Here is a 25,459-nt window from a genome sequence, read left to right as displayed (position 1 = left end):
GCTGATAGCATCAGAGTTTGGTTCATAAAGGGTTAAAGCCAGGCGTAGCAGAGAGCACGACAGCACCTGGGAGAATGCTTCAGTACAATATAACACAGAGGAAGAGTTCCAACCTGGGCTGCTTCAGTACAATATAACACAGAGGAAGAGTTCCAACCTGGGCTGCTTCAGTACAATATAACACAGAGGAAGAGTTCCAACCTGGGCTCTGTCAGTACAATATAACACAGAGGAAGAGTTCCAACCTGGGCTGCTTCAGTACAATATAACACAGAGGAAGAGTTCCAACCTGGGCTGCTTCAGTACAATATAACACAGAGGAAGAGTTCCAACCTGGGCTCTGTCAGTACAATATAACACAGAGGAAGAGTTCCAACCTGGGCTGCTTCAGTACAATATAACACAGAGGAAGAGTTCCAACCTGGGCTGCTTCAGTACAATATAACACAGAGGAAGAGTTCCAACCTGGGCTGCTTCAGTACAATATAACACAGAGGAAGAGTTCCAACCTGGGCTGCTTCATTACAATATAACACAGAGGAAGAGTTCCAACCTGGGCTGCTTCAGTACAATATAACACAGAGGAAGAGTTCCAACCTGGGCTGCTTCAGTACCATATAACACAGAGGAAGAGTTCCAACCTGGGTTGCCTCAGTACAATATAACACAGAGGAAGAGTTCCAACCTGGGCTCTGTCAGTACAATATAACACAGAGGAAGAGTTCCACCCTGGGCTGCTTCAGTACAATATAACACAGAGGAAGAGTTCCAACCTGGGCTGCTTCAGTACAATATAACACAGAGGAAGAGTTCCAACCTGGGCTGCTTCAGTACAATATAACACAGAGGAAGAGTTCCAACCTGGGCTGCTTCATTACAATATAACACAGAGGAAGAGTTCCAACCTGGGCTGCTTCAGTACAATATAACACAGAGGAAGAGTTCCAACCTGGGCTGCCTCAGTACAATATAACACACAGAAAGAGTTCCAACCTGGGCTGCTTCAGTACCATATAACACAGAGGAAGAGTTCCAACCTGGGTTGCCTCAGTACAATATAACACAGAGGAAGAGTTCCAACCTGGGCTCTGTCAGTACAATATAACACAGAGGAAGAGTTCCAACCTGGGCTCTGTCAGTACAATATAACACAGAGGAAGAGTTCCAACCTGGGCTGCTTCAGTACAATATAACACAGAGGAAGAGTTCCAACCTGGGCTCTGTCAGTACAATATAACACAGAGGAAGAGTTCCAACCTGGGCTGCTTCAGTACAATATAACACAGAGGAAAAGTTCCAACCTGGGCTGCTTCAGTACAATATAACACACAGAAAGAGTTCCAACCTGGGCTCTGTCAGTACAATATAACACAGAGGAAGAGTTCCAACCTGGGCTCTGTCAGTACAATATAACACAGAGGAAGAGTTCCAACCTGGGCTGCTTCAGTACAATATAACACAGAGGAAGAGTTCCAACCTGGGCTCTGTCAGTACAATATAACACAGAGGAAGAGTTCCAACATATTTTGCTTCCTCCTCCACCTATCTACCTCTGACTACGCCTCTGCAGGATCTTATCCGTCTGGGACTGGGGCTTTCCGTTCTGTGATTCAGGCTATCAAATCAAATGAAATGTTCTCACTACTCTACGTAGTAAACTGACTGGAGGATAGATTGGGGATATGACGTATGAACATGCATCATCTTATCTTACACATAATATTCAATTATTGACTTATGAATGCACCTCGAGTTACTGGTGATTTGTTTCTAAATTGTTAAAAATCCTGTCTGAAGAGCTTTTATTCGTCTTATCAACACTAGATGGCGATAGAGCTTCATATTGGGCACTGGTCTGTGGAGTGTCGTCAAATGTCCTGTTCACCATACCATTCATGTGATTTATTTAACACCAAACAGAACAGCGCAGCTTTTCAAAAATGGATCTGATGAAACCTACATTTTTCTTTTCTTTTTCTGTCTTTTCCAGGTTTCCTGTCCCAGTGAAGCGCTCTCACCCTCATGGCCCTGACCCTAAGATCAAAGCCCCTGAACCAGTCATCTCCCAGATCATCGACAAACTCAAACACATCAACCAGGTGGTCTGCTTGTGTGTGTGTGTGTGTGTGTGTGTGTGTGTGCGTTTATGCGTTTGTGGGTACATTCATATATGTTTATGCTCAGGTCAGTCAAAACAGGCTGTTGATGGAGGGCACATGTGTGGCCCCTACCCCTGGGCCTAGCCCCTACCCCTGGGCCTAGCCCCTACCCCTGAGCTTAGCCCCTACCCCTGAGCCTAGCCCCTACCCCTGAGCCTAGCCCCTACCCCTGAGCCTAGCCCCTACCCCTGGGCCTAGCCCCTACCCCTGAGCCTAGCCCCTACCCCTGAGCCTAGCCCCTACCCCTGAGCCTGGCCCCTACCCCTGGGCCTAGCCCCTACCCCTGGGCCTAGCCTCTACCCCTGAGCCTGGCCCCTACCCATGGGCCTAGCCTCTACCCCTGAGCCTGGACCCTACCCCTGAGCCTAGCCCCTACCCCTGGGCCTGGCTCCTAACCCTGAGCCTAGCCCCTACCCCTAGGCCTAGCCCCTACCCCTGGGCCTAGCCCCTACCCCTGGGCCTGGCTCCTATCCCTGAGCCTCTACCCCTAGGCCTAGCCCCTACCCCTGGGCCTAGCCTCTACCCCTGAGCCTAGCCCCTACCCCTGAGCCTAGTCCCTACCCCTGGGCCTAGCCCCTACCCCTGGGCCTGGCCCCTATCCCTGAGCCTGGCCCTTACCCCTGGGCCTAGCCCCTACCCCTGGGCCTAGCCCCTACCCTACCCCTTGTTCTGACTCAGCCATATGGAATGCAGGTTACTCTGTAAAACTATCTGGTTCTGACCCAGCCATATGGAATACAGGTTACTCTGTAGAACTATCTGGTTCTGACCCAGCCATATGGAATACAGGTTACTCTGTAGAACTCATCTGGTTCTGACCCAGCCATATGGAATACAGGTTACTCTGTAGAACTATCTGGTTCTGACTCAGCCATATGGAATGCAGGTTACTCTGTAGAACTATCTGGTTCTGACCCAGCCATATGGAATACAGGTTACTCTGTAGAACTATCTGGTTCTGACCCAGCCATATGGAATACAGGTTACTCTGTAGAACTATCTGGTTCTGACCCAGCCATATGGAATACAGGTTACTCTGTAGAACTATCTGGTTCTGACCCAGCCATATGGAATACAGGTTACTCTGTAGAACTATCTGGTTCTGACCCAGCCATATGGAATACAGGTTACTCTGTAGAACTATCTGGTTCTGACCCAGCCATATGGAATACAGGTTACTCTGTAGAACTATCTGGTTCTGACTCAGCCATATGGAATGCAGGTTACTCTGTAGAACTATCTGGTTCTGACCCAGCCATATGGAATACAGGTTACTCTGTAGAACTATCTGGTTCTGACCCAGCCATATGGAATACAGGTTACTCTGTAGAACTATCTGGTTCTGACCCAGCCATATGGAATACAGGTTACTCTGTAGAACTATCTGGTTCTGACCCAGCCATATGGAATACAGGTTACTCTGTAGAACTATCTGGTTCTGACCCAGCCATATGGAATACAGGTTACTCTGTATAACTATCTGGTTCTGACCCAGCCATATGGAATACAGGTTACTCTGTAGAACTATCTGGTTCTGACCCAGCCATATGGAATACAGGTTACTCTGCAGCTACAGTTGAAGTCAGAAGTTTACATACACCTTAGGGAAATACATTTAAACTCAGTTTTTCACAAATCCTGACATTTAATCCTCGTAAAAATTCCCTGTTTTATGTCAGTTAGGATCACCACTTTATTGTAAAAATGTGAAATGTCAGAATAATAGTAGAGAGAATGATTTATTTCAGCTTTTATTTATTTCATCACATTCCCAGTGGGTCAGAAGTTTACATACACTCAATTAGTATTTGGTAGCATTGCCTCTAAATTGTTTAACTTGGGTCAAACGTTTTGGGTAGCCTTAGAGACATCATAACATAGAGACATCAGGACATAGATACATCAGGGGACATCAGGTCATAGAGGCATCAGGTCATAGAGACATCAGGTCATAGAGACATCAGATCATAGAGACATCAGCACATAGAGACATCAGGACATAGATACATCAGGGGACATCAGGTCATAGAGACATCAGGGGACATCAGGTCATAGAGACATCAGGTCATAGAGACATCAGATCATAGAGACATCAGCACATAGAGACATCAGGACATAGATACATCAGGGGACATCAGGTCATAGATACATCAGGGGACATCAGGTCATAGAGACATCAGGTCATAGAGACATCAGATCATAGAGACATCAGCACATAGAGACATCAGGACATAGATACATCAGGGGACATCAGGTCATAGAGACATCAGGTCATAGAGACATCAGCACATAGACACATCAGGGCATAGAGACATCAGCACATAGAGACATCAGGACATAGAGACATCAGGACATAGAGACATCAGGACATAGAAACATCAGCACATAGACACATCAGGGCATAGAGACATCAGCACATAGAGACATCAGGACATAGAGACATCAGGACATAGAGACATCAGCACATAGAGACATCAGGACATAGATACATCAGGTCATAGAGACATCAGGTCATAGAGACATCAGTACATAGAGACATCAGCACATAGAGACATCAGCACATAGAGACATAAGCACATAGAGACATCAGGACATAGAGATATCAGGGCATAGAGACATCAGTACATAGAGACATCAGGGCATAAAGACATCAGCACATAGAGACATCAGGACATAGAGACATCAGTACATAGAGACATCAGCACATAGAGATATCAGGGCATATAGACATCAGGGCACACCGGGACATAGAGACATTAAGACATAGAGACACCAGGACATATATACATCAGGGGACATCAGGACATAGATACATCAAGGGACATCATGACATAGAGACATACGCACATAGAGACAACAGGACATAGAGACATCAGGGGACATCAGGTCATAGAGACATCAGAACATAGAGACATCAGTACATAGAGACATCAGCACATAGATACATCAGCACATAGAGACATCAGGGGACATCAGGACATAGAGACATCAGCACATAGAGACATCAGCACATAGAGACATCATGACATAGAGACATACGCACATAGAGACATCAGTAAATAGAGACATCAGGGGACATCAGCACATAGAGACATCAGGGGACATCAGGTCATAGAGACACTTCATCACATAGAGACATCAGCACATAGAGACATCATGACATAGAGACATACGCACATAGAGACATCAGGACATAGAGACATCAGGGGACATCAGGTCATAGAGACATCAGCACATAGAGACATCAGCACATAGAGACATCAGCACATAGAGACATCAGTACATAGAGACATCAGGGGACATCAGCACATAGAGACATCAGGGGACATCAGGTCATAGAGACATCAGCACATAGAGACATCATGACATAGAGACATACGCACATAGAGACATCAGGACATAGAGACATCAGGGGACATCAGGTCATAGAGACATCAGCACATAGAGACATCAGCACATAGAGACATCAGCACATAGAGACATCAGTACATAGAGACATCAGGGGACATCAGCACATAGAGACATCAGGGGACATCAGGTCATAGAGACATCAGCACATAGAGACATCAGCACATAGAGACATCAGCACATAGAGACATCAGTACATAGAGACATCAGGGGACATCAGCACATAGAGACATCAGCACATAGAGACATCAGCACATAGAGACATCAGTACATAGAGACATCAGTACATAGAGACATCAGCACATAGAGACATCAGTACATAGAGACATCAGCACATAGAGACATCAGTACATAGAAACATCAGGACATAGAGACATCAGGACATGGATACATCAGGACATAGATGCATCAGGACATAGAGACATCGGGACATATAGACATCAGGACAAAGAGACATCAGGACATGGATACATCAGGGCATAGATGCATCAGGACATAGAGACATCAGGACATGGCTACATCAGGACATAGAGACATCAGGACATGGATACATCAGGACATAGAGGCATCAGGACATGGACACATCAGGACATAGAGACATCAGGACATGGATACATCAGGACATGGATACATCAGGACATGGACACATCAGGACATAGAGACATCAGGACATGGACACATCAGGACATAGAGACATCAGGACATGTACACATCAGGACATAGACACATCAGGACATGGACACATCAGGACATAGAGACATCAGGACATAGGGACATCAGGATATAGGGACATCAGGACATGGAAACATCAGGACATAGAGACATCAGCACATAGACACATCAGCACATAGAGACATCAGCACATAGAGACATCAGGACATAGAGACATCAAGACATAGAGACATCAAGAAATGGAGACATCAGGTCATGGAGACATCAAGACATGGAGACATCAGGACATGGAGACATCAGGACATAGAGACATCAGGACATAGGGACATCAGGACATAGGGACATCAGGACATAGAAACATCAGGTCATGGAGACATCAGGACATAGGGACATCAGGACATAGAGACATCAGGACATAGAGACATCAGGACATGGACACATCAGGACATAGAAACATCAGGACATGGAGACATCAGGACATAGGGACATCAGGACATAGAGACCTCAGGACATAGAAACATCAGGACATAGAAACATCAGGACATAGAGACATCGGGTCATAGAGACATCAGGACATGGAGACATCAGCACATAGAGACATCAGCACATAGAGACATCAGTACATAGAGACATCAGGGGACATCAGCACATAGAGACCTCAGGACATAGAAACATCAGGACATAGAAACATCAGGACATAGAAACATCAGGACATAGAGACATCAGGTCATAGAGACATCAGTACATATAGACATCAGCACATAGAGACATCAGAGCATAGAGACATCAGTACATAGAGACATCAGCACATAGAGACATCAGCACATAGAGACATCAGCACATAGAGACATCAGGACATAGAGACATCAGGACATAAAGACATCAGGACATGGATACATCAGGACATAGATGCATCGGGACATAGAGACATCGGGACATATAGACATCAGGACAAAGAGACATCAGGACATGGATACATCAGGGCATAGATGCATCAGGACATAGAGACATCAGGACATAGAGACATCAGGACATGGACACATCAGCACATAGAGACATCAGCACATAGAGACATCAAGACATAGAGACATCAAGACATGGAGACATCAAGACATAGAGACATCAAGACATGGAGACATCAGGTCATGGAGACATCAAGACATGGAGACATCAGGACATGGAGACATCAGGACATAGAGACATCAGGACATAGGGACATCAGGACATAAGGACATCAGGACATAGAGACATCAGGACATAGAAACATCAGGACATAGAAACATCAGGGCATAGAGACATCAGGACATGGACACATCAGGACATAGAAACATCAGGACATGGAGACATCAGGACATAGAAACATCAGGACATAGAGACATCAGGACATAGAAACATCAGGACATAGAGACATCAGGACATAGAAACATCAGGACATGGAGACATCAGGACATGGAGACATCAGGACATGGATACATCAGGACATAGAGACATCAGGACATAGAAACATCAGGACATGGAGACATGTTTCAACACAGAATTAATTGCTCATAGAAACACATTACTATTGGATAGACATTCTAACATACCTATTAAAAAAAACAAAATATTGTACATTGCTAAATTTTTGCACAACATCTTACGATCATTTAGGGCACTGCTACCTGGACTATTCTGATAGTGTGGGGATCAAAGTTTTTGTGACGGGCAACAGGACCAGCTCTACCATCATCACACTGACTCTGCTGTCTGTCATCAAGGCCCCCTACATACCAACTGCTCCTCCGTTTCCATGACAACCCACCTCAGAGGGAGCCGAGGGTGCTAACAGGTGCCCGCCCATACCCTCCCAGCCTGACTCAGTAGCTAGTTGGTTGTATCAGCCAATGAGATCTGTGTTCTCCCTGGTTGTTGTTGTAAGGTTCTGGCTGTTGACATGCAGGACTGAACCCCCCTCTGCTTCTACAGGGAGCCCAGGTCAGGTCAGCTTCCCTCTGTGTGTGTGTGTGTTTGTGTGTGTGTGTGTGTGTGTGTGTGTGTGTGTGTGTGTGTGTGTGTGTGTGTGTGTGCGTGCGTGCGTGCGTGCGTGCGTGCGTGTGCGTGTGTGTGCGTGTGTGATTGCGTCGATCAGAGGGGCTAGTGCTTGTGTGCTGAAGGCCTGTCTCAATGGATTACTGTATCTCTCTCCTGTTCAAACAAACTGGGAAAGGACATGTAAGGAGGAACTGTGCCCCCTCTCTTCCCCAGCTCAAGCCCCTCAAAGGGGAGGGTGTGGGGAGACGCTCGGGGAGACGCTGTAATTTTCTCAATTACTTTTTCTGCATTACCTCATGCACACTTAGTCCCTCCCCTGAGGAGAGGATAGATTTTTGGTTGTGAGATTTCAGTGCTCCCCCACCCCCTCCTACTCTCAGTCCTGTCTCTCTCTCTCAAAGCTCTGCTTCTTCAAATCCTCTTTCTATTTACTTTACACACACACACAAAGTGAATGATAGACATAGGTACAGCAAGTGTACACTGAAATGATAATGCCAGAGAAGCCGGTGTTTGGAGGATATATTGGCACGCGTGTTGTTCGTCCAGGGCACACTGGCCTCGAGGGCATTTTCACTTTTACTAAACGTGTTACCAACATCTTCAAATGATGAGTTACATAAAGTGCATTCGGAAATTATTCAGACCCCTTGACTTTTTCCACATTCTGTTACGTTACAGCCTTGTTCTTAAATTGATTAAATTGTTTTATTTTCTTATCAGTCTACACACAATACTCCATAATGAAAAAGCAAAAACAGGTTTTTAGACATTTTTGCAAGTGTATTCAAAGTAAAAAACTGAAATATCTACTTTACATAAGTATTCAGACCCTTTACTCAGTACTTCGTTGAAGCACCTTTGGCAGCGATCACAGCCTTGGGTATGACGCTACAAGCTTTGCCCACTTGTATTTGGGGTGTTTCTCCCATTCTTCTCTGCAGATCCTCTCAGCTCTGTCAAGTTGAAAGGGGAGCGTTGTTGCACAGCTATTTTCAGGTCTCTCCAGAGATGCTTGATCAGGTTCAAGTCTGGGCTCTGGCTGGGCCACTCAAGGACATTCAGAGACTTGTCCCGAAATCACTCCTGCGTTGTCTTGACTGTGTGCTTAGGGTCATTGTCCTGTTGGAAGGTGAACCTTCGCCCCAGCCTGAGGTCCTGAGAGCTCTGGAGCAGGTTTTCATCAATGATCTCTCGGTACTTTGCTCTGTTCATCTTTCCCTTGATCCTCACTGGTCTCCAAGTCCCTGTGGCTGAAAAACATCCCCACAGCATGATGCTGCCACCACCATGCTTCACCATAGGGATGGAGCCAGGTTTCCTCCAGACGTGACGCTTGGCATTCAGGCCAAAGAGTTCCATCTTGGTAGAAAAAGAAGGTGAAAAAATAATATGTGGAAAAGTCAAGGGGTCTAAATACTTTCTGAATGCAATGTATTTTCATTAAAAACTTTATTTTGATGAATTTATTCATACTATTACATCCTTCCACAAAATATAGTCCCGACACAAATCTAGGGTTGCTACCCAAGCCGGCTGGTCTTTCATTCTACCAAGTCGGTTGCCAGAAATGCGACCCAGTCGTTCGGTCTTTTTGTTCTGTATCTATGGAACCGACCCAGTCGTTGGTTCTAAATGTTCTATTGCCATACTGGCTGGTAACGTTCTTATCCCTTGCTTGCTATCTAGCCAACTACTGCTAATTTACAGCCACGTCAAACCGTGCAGCCAGAATAACAACAAAGTAGCTTCATTTGCATCTGTTTAAGCTGTTTTCTATTGACATTTATTTGGACACATCCATAACAATGAGTTAATGAGGCGTGATTTCACCTGGTGTAGAAAATGTGTTCTCTCGTCAGGAAACTGTTGTCAGAGGAGTCAAAAACATAGCTAACACAATCACTTCAAACTGAAGCTGGAAAGACTGCACACTAGCTGCACTTCATTTCGTTTGACCTGTTTTCTATTGACAGTTATTTGTATATATCCATGAAAATTATGCTGATTCTGTAATACCTACATATTTCATGCAGACCACCATAGTCCGTGTGCCCAAGAACACCACGATAAAATGCCTAAATAACTACCAACCAATAGCACTCACGCCTGTAGCCATGAAGTGCTTTGAAAGGCTGGTCATGGCTCACATCAAAGCCATCATCCCAGAAACCCTAGACCCACTACAATTGCATACCGCCCCAACAAATCCACAGATGATGCAATCTCTATTGCGCTCCACACTGCCATTTCCCACCTGGATAAAAGGAACACCTATATGAGAATGCTGTTCATTGACTGCAGATCAGCATTCAACACCATAGTGCCATCAAGGCTCATCACTAAACTAAGGACCCTGGGACTAAACACCTCCCTCTGCAACTGGATCCTAGACTTCCTGACGGGCCGCCCACAGGTGGTAAGGGTAGGCAACAACACATCTGCCACGCTGATCTTCAACACGGGGGCCCCTCAGAGGTGCGTGATTATTCCCCTCCTGTACTCCCTGTTCACCCATGACTGCGTAGCCAAGCACGACTCCAACAGCATCATTAAGTTTGCTGACGACACAATGGTAGTAGGCCTGATCACCGACAACAATGAGACAGCCTATAGGGAGGAGGTCAGAGACCTGGCAGTGTGGTGCCAGGACAACAACCTCTCCCTTAACGTGATCAAGACAAAGGAGATGATTGTGGCCTCCAGGAAAAGGAGGGCTAAGCACGCCCCCATCCACATCGACGTAGTGGAGCAAGTTGAGAGCTTCAAGTTCATTGGTGTCCATATCGCCAACAAACTATCATTTTCCAAACACACCAGGACAGTCGTGAAGAGGGTACGGCAGCGCCTATTCCCCCTCGGGAGACTGAAAAGATTTGGCATGGATCCTCAAATCCTCAAAAAGTTCTACAGCTGCACCATCGAGAGCATTCTATCTGGTGCATCACCGCCTGGTATGGCAACTACTCGGTTTCCGACCGCAATTCGCTACAGAGGGTAGTGCGTACGGCCCAGTACATCACTGGGGCCAAGCTTCCTGCCTTCCAGGACCTTTATACTAGGCCATGTCAGAAGAAGGCTCTAAAAATTGTCAGTCTCCAGCCACCCTATTCATAAACGGTTGTCTCTGCTACCACAGGGCAAGTGGTAATGGAGTGCCAAGTCTAGGTCCAAAAGGCTCTTCATCAGCTTCTACCCCCAAGCCATAAGACTTTTTGCCAGCTGCTCCAAAACAGTTCTGCTAGATATTGAACATGCCACCACCTTTTCCGAGCGTACATGTCATCCCTGATGAACTTGCCTGGAGGAGGTAGAGCTGTGGTAGATTTCATAGTAAGCAGATGATTAGGTGTGAGTGGCTCAAGACTGTTAGGATTATTGATGTTGTCAACAGTGAGTGGGTGATTGTTCACAATTGCCATTGCGTCGTAGAAGAAGGTTCGTAGAGAAGAATCATCTAGTCCACAAGAAGAGAGTGAGTGTGTGAAGCTAAGGATACCTTTCACTGTCCTGATCTGTCGCTCCCAGACGCCACTGACGTGTTACTCAGTGAGAAAGGCAGTCAGCCTGTCCATGTCAACTTCCTTGAGCGCTTCCTTCAGTTCATTGCTGGCTCCCACAAAGTTGCTTTCTTGGTCACATTTAATCTGACGAACTGCACCATGTATGGCTAGGATGCAGTGCAGACCATTAATGAAGGCACCTGTTGACATGTCATCCAACATTTCAATATGAATGCACAAGAGCAAAAACAGGTGAAGAGAAGGCCCTACCTTTAGTGAACTCGTCGTCCTTGCTTAATGAGAAATGTACTTTGAACGATAAGTGACACAAGTGAGGCTTTCCACTCAAGGAATTGAATTGGATCCCCATTGAATACAAATGGCTCTGGCATTGGAAGTTGATTAAGGGCTATGCTATCTTGGAAGGCTTGAGCCAGAGAAGTCACATCCACATGAGGTGATGATACTGGGACATTGGAGAGTTGTTGGATGGTAGTTGGAGTAATATTGTCAGCAGTTTGGAAGCTAGTTTCCGGGACAACCTCCTGGTTGTAGGCCTCCAACCTGGCCCGAGCTGCCCTTACATCTCTCTCTGAGCTTCAAGATCTTTTCTTTCCTGCTATTCTAAGTGTTGTATTCTTTCCTTTTGTTTCTTTTCCTCCAGCAACACTTCATACTCAACTTCCTTTGCTGCCAGCTCCGCTGCTGCGGTCATGGGGTGATGGCTGGATTGAACATTGGTCTTGTGACTCATTTGTGAGACAGTAGATCCTTAAAGGGAGTGAGCGTAGTCGCAAACAAGTAACTCACGGAGATGACGTTTTTCCTGTTCGGCATCAAACTCTTCATCAATGCCTGATATCCTTTCATAGGCAATTTTGATCATATCTGCTGTAACTGCCTCACCTGCGTCGACACGATGCCTTAATCCAGTTGACGGTGTGATGTTATCTTGAATTTCAAGATCATGACATCTCCTTTCCTTTCTCTTTTGTGTTGTGTTGATCAGAAATGCCAGTTGGCTCTCTGTGACCGTTGACTTTAGCTGCTTGTATCTTCCATTCTTCATACATGGAGATAAGTATTTTTTACTTTTTCTGTGCCTTTTTTTCTCTTGCGCCTATTTCCCATATACCCTAAAACAGAGAAGGCAAAAATCCTGCTGTCAAAATAAAAGTCATACTAAACTGTCAAATATACAGTGAGGATTGAAAGCTCGTACAAAGAAAATAAAAGTCCAAATATAGAGCAGACATTGTGATCTGACATTCACTTTTCAAATCAAATCAAATCAAAGTGTATTTGTCACGTGCGCTGAATTCAACAGGTGTAAACCTTACAGTGAAATGTTTACTTACAGGCTCTAAACAATAGTGTGAAAATGCTATTAGGTGAACAATAGGTAGGTAAAGAAATAAAACAACTGTAAAAAGACAGGCTATATACAGTAGTGAGGCTATAAAAGTAGCGAGGCTACATACAGAAACCGGTTAGTCAGGCTGATTGAGGTATTATGTATATGTAGATATGGTTAAAGTGACTATGCATATATTGTATGATGAACAGAGAGTAGCAGTAGCATAAAAGAGGGGTTGGTGGGTGGTGGGACACAATGCAGATAGTCCGGGTAGCCAATGTGCGGGAGCACTGGTTGGTCGGCCCAATTGAGGTAGTATGTACATGAATGTATAGTTAAAGTGACTATGCATATATGATGAACAGAGAGTATCAGTAGCGTAAAAGAGGGGTTGGCGGGTGGTGGGTGGCAGGACACAATGCAGATAGTCCTGGTAGCCAATGTGCGGGAGCACTGGTTGGCCGGCCCAATTGAGGTAGTATGTACATGAATGTATAGTTAAAGTGATAAACAGAGTAGCAGCAGCGTAAAAATGGGGGTTGGGGGGTGGCACACAGTGCAAATAGTCCGGGTAGCCATTTGATTACCTGTTCAGGAGTCTTATGGCTTGGGGGTAAAAACTGTTGAGAAGCCTTTTTGTCCTAGACTTGGCACTCCGGTACCGCTTGCCATGCGGTAGTAGAGAGAACAGTCTATGACTGGGATGGCTGGGGTCTTTAACAATTTTTAGGGCCTTCCTCCGACACCGCCTGGTGTAGAGGTCCTGGATGTCAGGAAGCTTGGCCCCTGTGATGTACTGGGCCTACGCACTACCCTCTGTAGTGCCTTGCGGTCAGAGGCCGAGCAATTGCCATACCAGGCAGTGATGCAACCAATCAAGATGCTCTCAATGTTGCAGCTGTAGAACTTTTGAGGATCTCAGGACCCATGCCAAATCTTTTCAGTCTCCTGAGGGGGAATAGGCTTTGTCGTGCCCTCTTCACGACTGTCTTGGTGTGTTTGGACCATGATAGTTTGTTGTTGATGTGGACACCAAGGAACTTGAAGCTCTCAACCTGCTCAACTACGGCCCCGTTGCTGAGAATTTTAGGATTTCATTTTCAGTACCCCCGCACATTGACCCTGTATATAGCCTCATTATTGTTATTTTATTGTGTTACTTTTTTTAAACTTTAGTTTCTTTAGTAAATCTTTTCTTAACTCTTATTTTTCTTCAACTGCATTGTTGGTTAAGGGCTTATAAGTAAGCATTTTGTATTGTATTTGTATGTGTTGTATTTGGCGCATGTTACAAATACATTTAGATTTTATTTTATTTGACTCATGATTTCAACTGGCTGAGAAAAGTTGCCTGCCTGCCTGCCTGTCTGTCTCATCCGACTCCCACAGCTGGAGATCGAATATGAATATTGAAACAATGTTGCAAATGTCAGAGAGACAGACGGCAAGGTTTATTCAAATCTCGGCTGTTGAAAACTAAATGTTAGTCTAAAATAAATGTGAGATAATGTCTCGATGCTTTTTATAATAGAGATCAAGTTTATAAATTGCCTGGCTGGGTTAATGAGACAGTGGATTGCGCAGTAAGATACAACAGAGTAAATAGGCATTTTTACATCATAGATTTGGCCTGTGGTAACTTGTGGAATAGACACCGGCTGGAATGCGGTTTCAACCAATCAGCATTCAGGATTAGACCCACCTGCTGTATAAAAACACAAACAGCACTCTCACTTGCATAGACACACAGACACTGAGGTCACATGATCATGGAACGGGGCCTTACTCAATGGAAAACACAAAAAAAGCAGTCTGTGAAAGGGAGTGTTTATCATAATGATTATGTTGATTGTGTTTCTGAAAGCATGCTGATGACACAGTTCTTGTAGGATTGCAATAGCTTTGTAAGATGACTGGGCACTTTCCACAAGCTGGCCGCCCAGCCAAACTGAGCAAATGGGGGAGAAGGGCCTTGGTCAGGGAGGTGACCAGGAACCCGATGGTCACTGTCAGAGCTCCAGAGTTCCTCTGTGGAGATGGGAGAACCTTCAAGAAGGAAAACTATCTCTGCAGTACTCCACCAATCAGCCCTTTATGGTAGAGTGGCCAGATGGAAGCCACTCTTCAGTAAAAGGCACATGACAGCCCACCTGGAATTTGCCAAAAGAAACCTAAAGACTCTCAGACCATGAGAAACAAGATTCTCTGGTCTGATTAAACCAAGATTGAACTCTTTGGCCTGAATGTCAAGCGTCACGTCTGGAGGAAACCTGGCACCATCCCTACGGTGAAGCATGGTGCTGGCAGCATCATGCTGTGGGGAAGTTTTTCAGCCGCAGGGACTTGGAGACCAGTGAGGATCAAGGGAAAGATGAACAGAGCAAAGTACAGAGAGATCATTGATGAAATCCTGCTCCAGAGCTCTCAGGAACTCAGGCTGAGGCGAAGGTTCACCTTCCAACAGGACAATGACCCTAAGCACACAGTCAAGACAACGCAGGAGTGACTTCGGGACAAGTCTCTGAATGTCCTTGAGTGGCCCAGCCAGAGCCCAGTTATACAGTAACTCTGTCAGCTTATAGACTATAACCAGGGTCTGGTGTTATACAGTAACTCTGTCAGCTTATAGACTGTGACTAGGGTCTGGTGTTATACAGTTACTCTGTCAGCTTATGGACTATAACCAGGGTCTGGTGTTATACAGTAACTCTGTCAGCTTATAGACTATAACCAGGGTCTGGTGTTATACAGTTACTCTGTCAGCTTATAGACTATAACCAGGGTCTGGTGTTATACAGTTACTCTGTCAGCTTATAGACTATAACCAGGGTCTGGTGTTATACAGTTACTCTGTCAGCGTATAGACTATAACCAGGGTCTGGTGTTATACAGTTACTCTGTCAGCTTATAGACTATAACCAGGGTCTAGTGTTATACAGTAACTCTGTCAGCTTATAGACTATAACTAGGGTCTGGTGTTATACAGTAACTCTGTCAGCTTCTAGACTATAACCAGGGTCTAGTGTTATACAGTAACTCTGTCAGCTTATAGACTATAACCAGGGTCTGGTGTTATACAGTTACTCTGTCAGCTTATAGACTATAACTAGGAACTGGTGTTATACAGTTACTCTGTCAGCTTATAGACTATAACCAGGGTCTGGTGTTATACAGTAACTATGTCAGCTTATAGACTATAACCAGGGTCTGGTGTTATACAGTAACTCTGTCAGCTTATAGACTATAACCAGGGTCTGGTGTTATACAGTTACTCTGTCAGCTTATAGACTATAACCAGGGTCTGGTGTTATACAGTAACTCTGTCAGCTTATAGACTATAACCAGGGTCTGGTGTTATACAGTAACTCTGTCAGCTTATAGACTGTAACTAGCGTCTGGAGTTATACAGTTACCAGTTACTCTGTCAGCTTATGGACTATCACCAGGGTCTGGTGTTATACAGTAACTCTGTCAGCTTATAGACTGTAACTAGGGTCTGGTGTTATACAGTTACTCTGTCAGCTTATAGACTATAACCAGGGTCTGGTGTTATACAGTAACTCTGTCAGCTTATAGACTATAACTAGGAACTGGTGTTATACAGTTACTCTGTCAGTTTATAGACTATAACCAGGGTCTGGTGTTATACAGTAACTCTGTCAGCTTATAGACTATAACCAGGGTCTGGTGTTATACAGTAACTCTGTCAGCTTATAGACTATAACCAGGGTCTGGTGTTATACAGTTACTCTGTCAGCTTATAGACTATAACCAGGGTCTGGTGTTATACAGTTACTCTGTCAGCTTATAGACTATAACCAGGGTCTGGTGTTATACAGTTACTCTGTCAGCTTATAGACTATAACCAGGGTCTGGTGTTATACAGTAACTCTGTCAGCTTATAGACTATAACCAGGGTCTGGTGTTATACAGTAACTCTGTCAGCTTATAGACTATAACCAGGGTCTGGTGTTATACAGTTACTCTGTCAGCTTATAGACTGTAACTAGGAACTGGTGTTATACAGTTACTCTGTCAGCTTATAGACTATAACCAGGGTCTGGTGTTATACAGTTACTCTGTCAGCTTATAGACTGTAACCAGGGTCTGGTGTTATACAGTAACTCTGTCAGCTTATAGACTATAACCAGGGTCTGGTGTTATACAGTTACTCTGTCAGCTTATAGACTATAACCAGGGTCTGGTGTTATACAGTAACTCTGTCAGCTTATAGACTATAACCAGGGTCTGGTGTTATACAGTAACTCTGTCAGCTTATAGACTATAACCAGGGTCTGGTGTTATACAGTAACTATGTCAGCTTATAGACTATAACCAGGGTCTAGTGTTATACAGTAACTCTGTCAGCTTATAGACTGTGACTAGGGTCTGGTGTTATACAGTTACTCTGTCAGTTTATGGACTATAACCAGGGTCTGGTGTTATACAGTTACTCTGTCAGCTTATAGACTATAACCAGGGTCTGGTGTTATACAGTAACTCTGTCAGCTTATAGACTATAACCAGGGTCTGGTGTTATACAGTTACTCTGTCAGCGTATAGACTATAACCAGGGTCTGGTGTTATACAGTTACTCTGTCAGCTTATAGACTATAACCAGGGTCTGGTGTTATACAGTTACTCTGTCAGCTTATAGACTATAACCAGGGTCTGGTGTTATACAGTTACTCTGTCAGCTTATAGACTATAACCAGGGTCTGGTGTTATACAGTTACTCTGTCAGTTTATAGACTAAAACTAGGGCCTGGTGTTCTGTTCTGTACCTGGTTTTGTTTTGTTCAGTTCTGTTATGTCCCTGGATCTGTTCTGTTCTGTACCTGATTTTGTTATGTTCCTGGTTCTGTTATGTCCCTGGTTCTGTTCTGTTCAGTTCCTGGTTGTTATGTCCCTTGTTCTTTTCTGTTATGTCCCTGGTTCTGTTCTGTTATGTCCCTGATTCTGTAATGTCCCTGGTTCTGTTCTGTTATGTCCCTGGTTCTGTTCTGTTATGTTCCTGGTTCTGTTCTGTTCTGTACCTGGTTTTGTTATGTTCCTGGTTCTGTTATGTCCCTGGTTCTGTTCTGTTATGTTCCTGGTTGTTATGTCCCTGGTTCTGTTCTGTTATGTCCCTGATTCTGTAATGTCCCTGGTTCTGTTCTGTTATGTCCCTGGTTCTGTTTTGCTATGTCCCTGGTTCTGTTCTGTTATGTCCCTGATTCTGTTCCATTATGTCCCTTTTTCTGTTCTGTTCTTTTATGTTCCTGGTTTTGTTCTGTTCTGTTCTGTCCATAGTTCTGTTCTGTTCTGTTCTGCCCCTGGTTCTGTTCTGTTCTGTCCCTGATTCTGTTCTATTCTTTTATGTTCCTGGTTTTGTTCTGTTTGGTTCTGCCCCTGGTTCTGTTCTGTTCTGTCCCTGATTCTGTTCTATTCTTTTATGTTCCTGGTTTTGTTCTGTTCTGTTATGTCCATGGTTCTGTTCTGTTATGTACCTGGTTCTGTTATGTCCCTTTTTCTGTTCTGTTCTTTTATGTTCCTGGTTTTGTTCTGTTCTGTCCATGGTTCTGTTCTTTTATGTTCCTGGTTTTGTTATGTTCTGTTCTGCCCCTGGTTCTGTTCTGTTATGTCATTGGTTTTGTTCTGTTATGTTCCTGGTTCTGTTCTGTTATGCCCCTGGTTCTGTTCTGTTATGTTCCTGGTTCTGTTCTGTTCTGTTCTTGGTTATGTTCTGTTATGTCCATGGTTCTGTTCTGTTCTGTTATGTCCCTGGTTCTGTTCTGTTATGTTCATGGTTCTGTTCTGTCCCTTTTTCTGTTCTGTTCTGTTCTGCCCCTGGATCTGTTCCGTTATGTCCCTGATTCTGTTCTGTTATGTCCCTGATTCTGTTCTGTTGTCCATAGTTCTGTTCTGTCCCTGTTTGTGTGTGAAACCGTAGTGCCGTGTGATATTATTATTAGTAAGAGGGGATCTCTATGATTATTCTGTCATGTTAAGTTAGCAGAATCAATCTTTCTAGCCAAGAGCCATTCCAAAAGTATTCACTCCTCCTAACCTCCCATTAGAGTAACTCTGCTATAGGGGCTGACTGAGGTTGTGTCCCAAATGGCACCCTATTCCTTAATAGCTCCGCTATTGTCCCATGTTTCTCTTTGTGGGCTCTGGTCAAAGGTAGTGCACTATAAAGAAAATAGGGTTCCATTTGGGATACAGACCGAGATGCTCTCCTCCAGCCAGGGTAGGATGGGTCCCCTCCACAGAGCCCACTTCCCCTCAGCGTTTCTGTCCTCCTCAGAGCCCACATCCCCACAGTGTTTTTCTCCTCCACAGAGCCCAATTCCCCACAGCGTTTCTCTCCTCCACAGAGCCCACTTCCCCACAGCGTTTCTCTCCTCCACAGAGCCCAATTCCCCACAGCGTTTCTCTCCTCCACAGAGCCCACTTCCCCACAGCGTTTCTCTCCTCTACAGAGCCCACTTCCCCACAGCGTTTCTCTCCTCCACAGAGCCCACTTCCCCACAGCGTTTCTCTCCTTTACAGAGCCCACTTCCCCACAGCGTTTCTCTCCTCTACAGAGCCCACTTCCCCACAGCGTTTCTCTCCTCTACAGAGCCCACTTCCCCACAGCGTTTCTCTCCTCTACAGAGCCCACTTCCCCACAGCGTTTCTCTCCTCCACAGAGCCCACTTCCCCACAGCGTTTCTCTCCTATACAGAGCTCACTTCCCCACAGCGTTTCTCTCCTCTACAGAGCCCACTTCCCCACAGCGTTTCTCTCCTCTACAGAGCCCACTTCCCCACAGCGTTTCTCTCCTATACAGAGCCCACTTCCCCACAGCGTTTCTCTCCTCTACAGAGCCCACTTCCCCACAGCGTTTCTCTCCTCTACAGAGCCCTCTTCCCCACAGCGTTTCTCTCCTCTACAGAGCCCACTTCCCCACAGCGTTTCTCTCCTCTACAGAGCCCACTTCCCCACAACGTTTCTCTCCTCTACAGAGCCCACTTCCCCACAGCGTTTCTCTCCTCCACTCTCTAAGTGCTCCGTGACTCCAGCCGTGCGCAACGGAAATGTGTCATTTCTCACTTTGTCAGTATGTGGATATACAGAGAGGGCCTGGCATGGACTCTCAGTCTGCGTTCCTCAGCGCCAGCTAAACTAAACATAGAAAAAACACAAAGCCTTCCCTCCCATAGCTTATAAAACAAGCCTTTCTCACGCCTAAAGCGCCTGATGTCATGGCTAGAAGCAGCCAAGTTTGAAACGAGTTGAGCTGTATAAATGGATGGAGAGGAATTACTTTATACTTAGGTTATACCTCTTTGACTTGGGGTACGTCCTAAATGGCACCCTATTCCATATTTAGTGCACTACTTTTGACCAGGGCCTATAGGGGTCTCTGGTTAAAAGTAGTGCATTATATAGGCAATAGAATTCCATTTGAGATGCTGAGTTGGAATCTCTCTTGGCGCCAAACCGGATAGGAATCCATATATAGCTGTTCCCTACACAGCTGTCTATTCCTCTGTGAGCCATGTCTAGTATATGTTATGCGTATGTTTGATGGTGTGTACTTAGGCTGTGACAGAGTAGCGAGAAATGGAATAAACCAGCACATCTCAGGCTCTCAGCATATCCTGCGACCTACACAGTATCTGTCTGCTTCCCAAATGCCACCCTATTCCCTATATAGTGCACTACTTTTGACCAGAGCCCTATGGGGTCAGTGATGCAACAGGTGATGCATCTCGTGCAATCTCACGTCCAATGATGAGTAGACTAATTCCATTTGTGGAGGAATCTAGATCAGTTGATGAAGAATGAGTTAATATTTATCTGTTTTTACGCGTTGGCATGTTTATAATTATGTATTCTTCCACTGTGCTCATATCGAGTTAGAAATCTGTACTTATAATAGTTCCTAAATAAGATTAGAATATTTTCAATATTTGAGTGATACTTTTTTTTCTTCCGGAGATGGTTTATTTTTCAAAAATACCATCTGTTGAATTTCCCAGAGTATCAGGTTTCTGCTGTGAACAAGTCATCTCATAGGGAATGCTTGATCGCTAGTAGCAAAAAATAGAGCAATTATGTGATTGGTCTTTGATTATGCAGCGTTTCCATCTTATTCGTCAGATGAGTTTTCCATTTGGAAGGTCAGAACTCTGGGGATCATTCTGATTGGCATGAGGTTCTATGGTTCATCCAGAAGGCAACCTATACATTCATGCAAAATGATTGACACCCCATTCCCAGTTGTGAAACTACAAAGTTTTTACACGTTTTCTTACTGATCTCGCTGTGATCGTTCTCTTTCTCCCTTTTCTCCTTTTTGCTGTTCTGAATCTATCACCCTTTTTCTATTTCTGTCCTCTCATTAATTGTTCTCTGGCGTTTGTACAAGAGGCACCAGTAACATGACGATTTCCCTGTCTATTTGGGTCAATGAACAAGAGATTTTTCATCTGTCTCAGCTAGGGCTGGGGCAGTCATGAAATTCTTTCAGCACGTTATTGTCATGCAAAAGACTGCTGGTCTCACAGGTAATTGACCGTTAATTAACATAAACATGTTTAGCATCTCTAGGCCTCCACACATAGAGTGCATACGGAAAGAATTCAGACCCTTGACTTTTCCAAATTTTGCTACGTTACAGCCTTATTCAAAAATTGATTCAATTGTTTTTTTCCCCTCATCAATCTAAACACAATACCCCATAATGACAAAGCAAAAACAGGTTTTTAGAAATGTTTGCAAAAAACAAAAAAAACAAAAATAAATGAAATATCACATTTACATCTACACCTTTTACTCAGAACTTTGTTGAAGCACCCTTGGCAGTGATCACAGCCTTGAGTCTTCTTGGATATGACTCTACAAGCTTGGCACACCTGTATTTGGGTGGTTTCTCCCATTTTTCTCTGGAGATCCTCTTGAGCTCTGTCAGGTTGGATGGGGAGCATCTCTGCACAGCTATTTTCAGGTCTCTCCTTAGATGTTTGATTGGGTTCAAGTCCAGATTCTGGGTGGGCCACTCAAGGACATTCAGAGACTTGTCCCGAAGCCACTCCTGAGTTATCTTGACTGTGTGCTTAGATTCGTTGTCCTGTTGGAAGGTGAACCTTTGCCCCAGTCTGAGGTCCTTAGCGCTCTGGAGCAAGTTTTCATCAAGGATCTCTCTGTACTTTTCTCCGTTCATCTTTCCCTTGATCATGACTAGCCTCCCAGTCCCTGCCGCTAAAAAACATTGCCACAACATGATGCTGCCACCACCATGCTTCACTAAAGGGATGGTGCCAGGTTTCCTCCAGACGTGACACTTGGTATTTAGGCCAAAGAGTTCAATTTTGGTTTCATGAGACCAGATAATCTTGTTTCTCATAGTCTGAGAGTCCTTTAACTGCCTTTTGGCAAATTCCAATTGGGCTTTTACTGATGAGTGGCTTCCGTCTGGCCACTCTACCATAAAGGCCTGTGATTGGTGGAGTGTTGCAGAGATGGTTGTCCTTCTGAAAGGTTCTCCCATCTCCACAGAGGAACTCTAAATCTCTGTCAGACTCATCATCGGGTTCTTTGTCATCTTCCTGACCAAGGCCCTTCTCCCCCGATTGCAAACATTTCTAAAAACCTGTTTTTGCTTTGTCATGATGGGGTATTGTGTGTAGATTGATGAGGGAAAATGTTTAATTTAATCCATTTTAGAATAAAGCTGTAATGTAACAAAATGTGGAAAAGGTCAAGGGGTCTGAATACTTTCCGAATGCACTGTACAAGCCGCTGATGCACGGCTTTACAACATATGCATTTTAAAAAGTCTAATTAATCAGTTGAATATACACCATCACAATACATCCATTATGTATTTTAGGCAGGTCTAAAGAAACATTATGACATTTCAGAAGAACAGAATAAGAGTTGGCCTACTGATGTTGTCTGGCTATGAGCCATGCCATAGGCTGTAGGCTTGTTTATTTAGCTGACAAGATATGCTTATAAGTCCCGTGCAATTATTTAATTTTATATGATTTTATAGTAAGAAGAATATAATTGAACTTAGCTGAATAAAATAGACAGGATATTATTCTGGAGTGAGAGTGTGCATATGAAGTGGCAATGTTGAGCATAAAAGTGATAATTTGAAACAGGCCCTTTAATGCTAGATTTAGAACTATTTGGCAATTTAAGTTGTGAATGAAACAAATCTTAGAATGTCTTAGAAATCAAAACATATATGGGCTGCATGATGCCACTATAGACTGTTGATGATTTGAGAAAGTCCCCCAAAAAGCTTGCACTCGGTTCCTTGCTGTTCTCTCATCAAGTGATCAGACTATTCTCAATTTAATCTTGTATTCACTAATATGTAAAATGAGTTTTGATTTAGAATGGCCCATTATCAGATGGGCATGAACAGGGCCAAGATAAAAAATACATGTCATCTGTATGCACTGAATGGAATTTTTAATGAATTTATTTGCAAATTATGGTGGAAATAAGTATTTGGTCACCTACAAACATGCAAGATTTCTGGCTCTCACAGACCTATAACTTCTTCTTTAAGAGGCTCCTCTGTCCTCCACTCGTTACCTGTATTAATGGCACCTGTTTGAACTTGTTATCAGTATAAAAGACACATGTCCACAACCTCAAACAGTCACACTCCAAACTCCACTATGGCCAAGACCTGAGCTGTCAAAGGACACCAGAAACAAAATTGTAGACCTGCACCAGGCTGGGAAGACTGAATCTGCAATAGGTAAGCAGCTTGGTTTGAAGAAATCAACTGTGGGAGCAATTATTAGGAAATGGAAGACATACAAGACCACTGATAATCTCCCTCGATCTGGGGCTCCACGCAAGATCTCACCCCGTTGGGTCAAAATGATCACAAGAACGGTGAGCAAAAATCCCAGAACCACACGGAGGGACCGAGTGAATGACCTGCAGAGAGCTGGGACCAAAGTAACAAAGCCTACCATCAGTAACACACTACGCCGCCAGGGACTCAAATCCTGCAGTGCCAGACGTGTCCCCCTGCTTAAGCCAGTACATGTCCAGGCCCGTCTGAAGTTTACTAGAGAACATTTGGATGATCCAGAAGAAGATTGGGAGAATGTCATATGGTCAGATGAAACCAAAATTTAACTTTTTGGTAAAAACTCAACTCGTCGTGTTTGGAGGACAAAGAATGCTGAGTTGCATCCAAAGAACACCATACCTACTGTGAAGCATGGGGGTGGAAACATCATTCTTTGGGGCTGTTTTTCGGCAAAGGGACCAGGACGACTGATCCGTGTAAAGGAAATAATGAATGGGGCCATGTATCGTGAGAGGGCATTGAAGATGAAACGTGGCTGGGTCTTTCAGCATGACAATGATCCCAAACACACCGCCCGGGCAACGAAGGAGTGGCTTCGTAAGAAGCATTTCAAGGTCCTGGAGTGGCCTAGCCAGTCTCCAGATCTCAACCCCATAGAAAATCTTTGGAGGGAGATGAAAGTCTGTGTTGCCCAGCAACAGCCCCAAAACATCACTGCTCTAGAGGAGATCTGCATGGAGGAATGGGCCAAAATACCAGCAACAGTGTGTGAAAACCTTGTGAAGACTTACAGAAAACGTTTGACCTCTGTCATTGCCAACAAAGGGTATATAACAAAGTATTGAGATAAACTTTTGTTATTGTCCAAATACTTATTTTCCACCATAATTTGCAAATAAATTAATTAAAAATCCTACAATGTGATTTTCTGGATTTTTTTTCTCATTTTGTCTGTCATAGTTGAAGTGTATCTATGATGAATATTACAGGCCTCTCTCATCTTTTTAAGTGGGAGAACTTGCACAATTGGTGGCTGACTAAATACTTTTTTGCCCCATTGTATTCTGCCTAAACTCTGTATGCCATGGGCTCTCCAACCCTGTTCCTGCAGCTACCCAGTACTCTGTATGCCATGGGCTCTCCAACCCTGTTCCTGCAGCTACCCAGTACTCTGTATGCCATGGGCTCTCCAACCCTGTTCCTGCAGCTACCCAGTACTCTGTATGCCATGGGCTCTCCAACCCTGTTCCTGCAGCAACCGAGTGCTTCATTTTGGAAACCAATTGAAATCTGTTTGTAAACATCAACAGTAACATGTTTTCACAAAGAAACATATTTCATTAAACTGTTGACAGCCCCTCTCTCTCCACGCTGGAGAAAGGAATGAAGGCGAGAGGGGAGGAGATGGAAACATGGTGGTGAAATATTCTGTAGCTAAAGGTAATGTGTCAGCCTATCAATTCTAAAAAATATATTTTTTTAAAAGCACTATTGCTAGGCTATTCAAAATAAAATA

The 25,459-nt window shown here is 44.3% G+C and overlaps 1 protein-coding gene across 1 annotated transcript in view; it reads left to right on the top strand.

Moving 5' to 3' along the window:
• Positions 1 to 25,459, top strand: part of LOC139390561 (glypican 3) — a 418,603-nt gene that overhangs the window by 185,381 nt on the left and 207,763 nt on the right. The window contains exon 6 of the mRNA XM_071137764.1: positions 1,991 to 2,099. Within this exon, the coding sequence (XP_070993865.1) occupies positions 1,991 to 2,099 (109 nt within the window). The remainder of the gene's footprint in view (positions 1 to 1,990; positions 2,100 to 25,459) is intronic.

Source organism: Oncorhynchus clarkii, chromosome 31, assembly GCF_045791955.1.
Source record: "Oncorhynchus clarkii lewisi isolate Uvic-CL-2024 chromosome 31, UVic_Ocla_1.0, whole genome shotgun sequence".
Classification (NCBI taxonomy): domain Eukaryota; kingdom Metazoa; phylum Chordata; class Actinopteri; order Salmoniformes; family Salmonidae; genus Oncorhynchus; species Oncorhynchus clarkii.
This window is presented reverse-complemented; position numbering and strand designations above follow the sequence as displayed.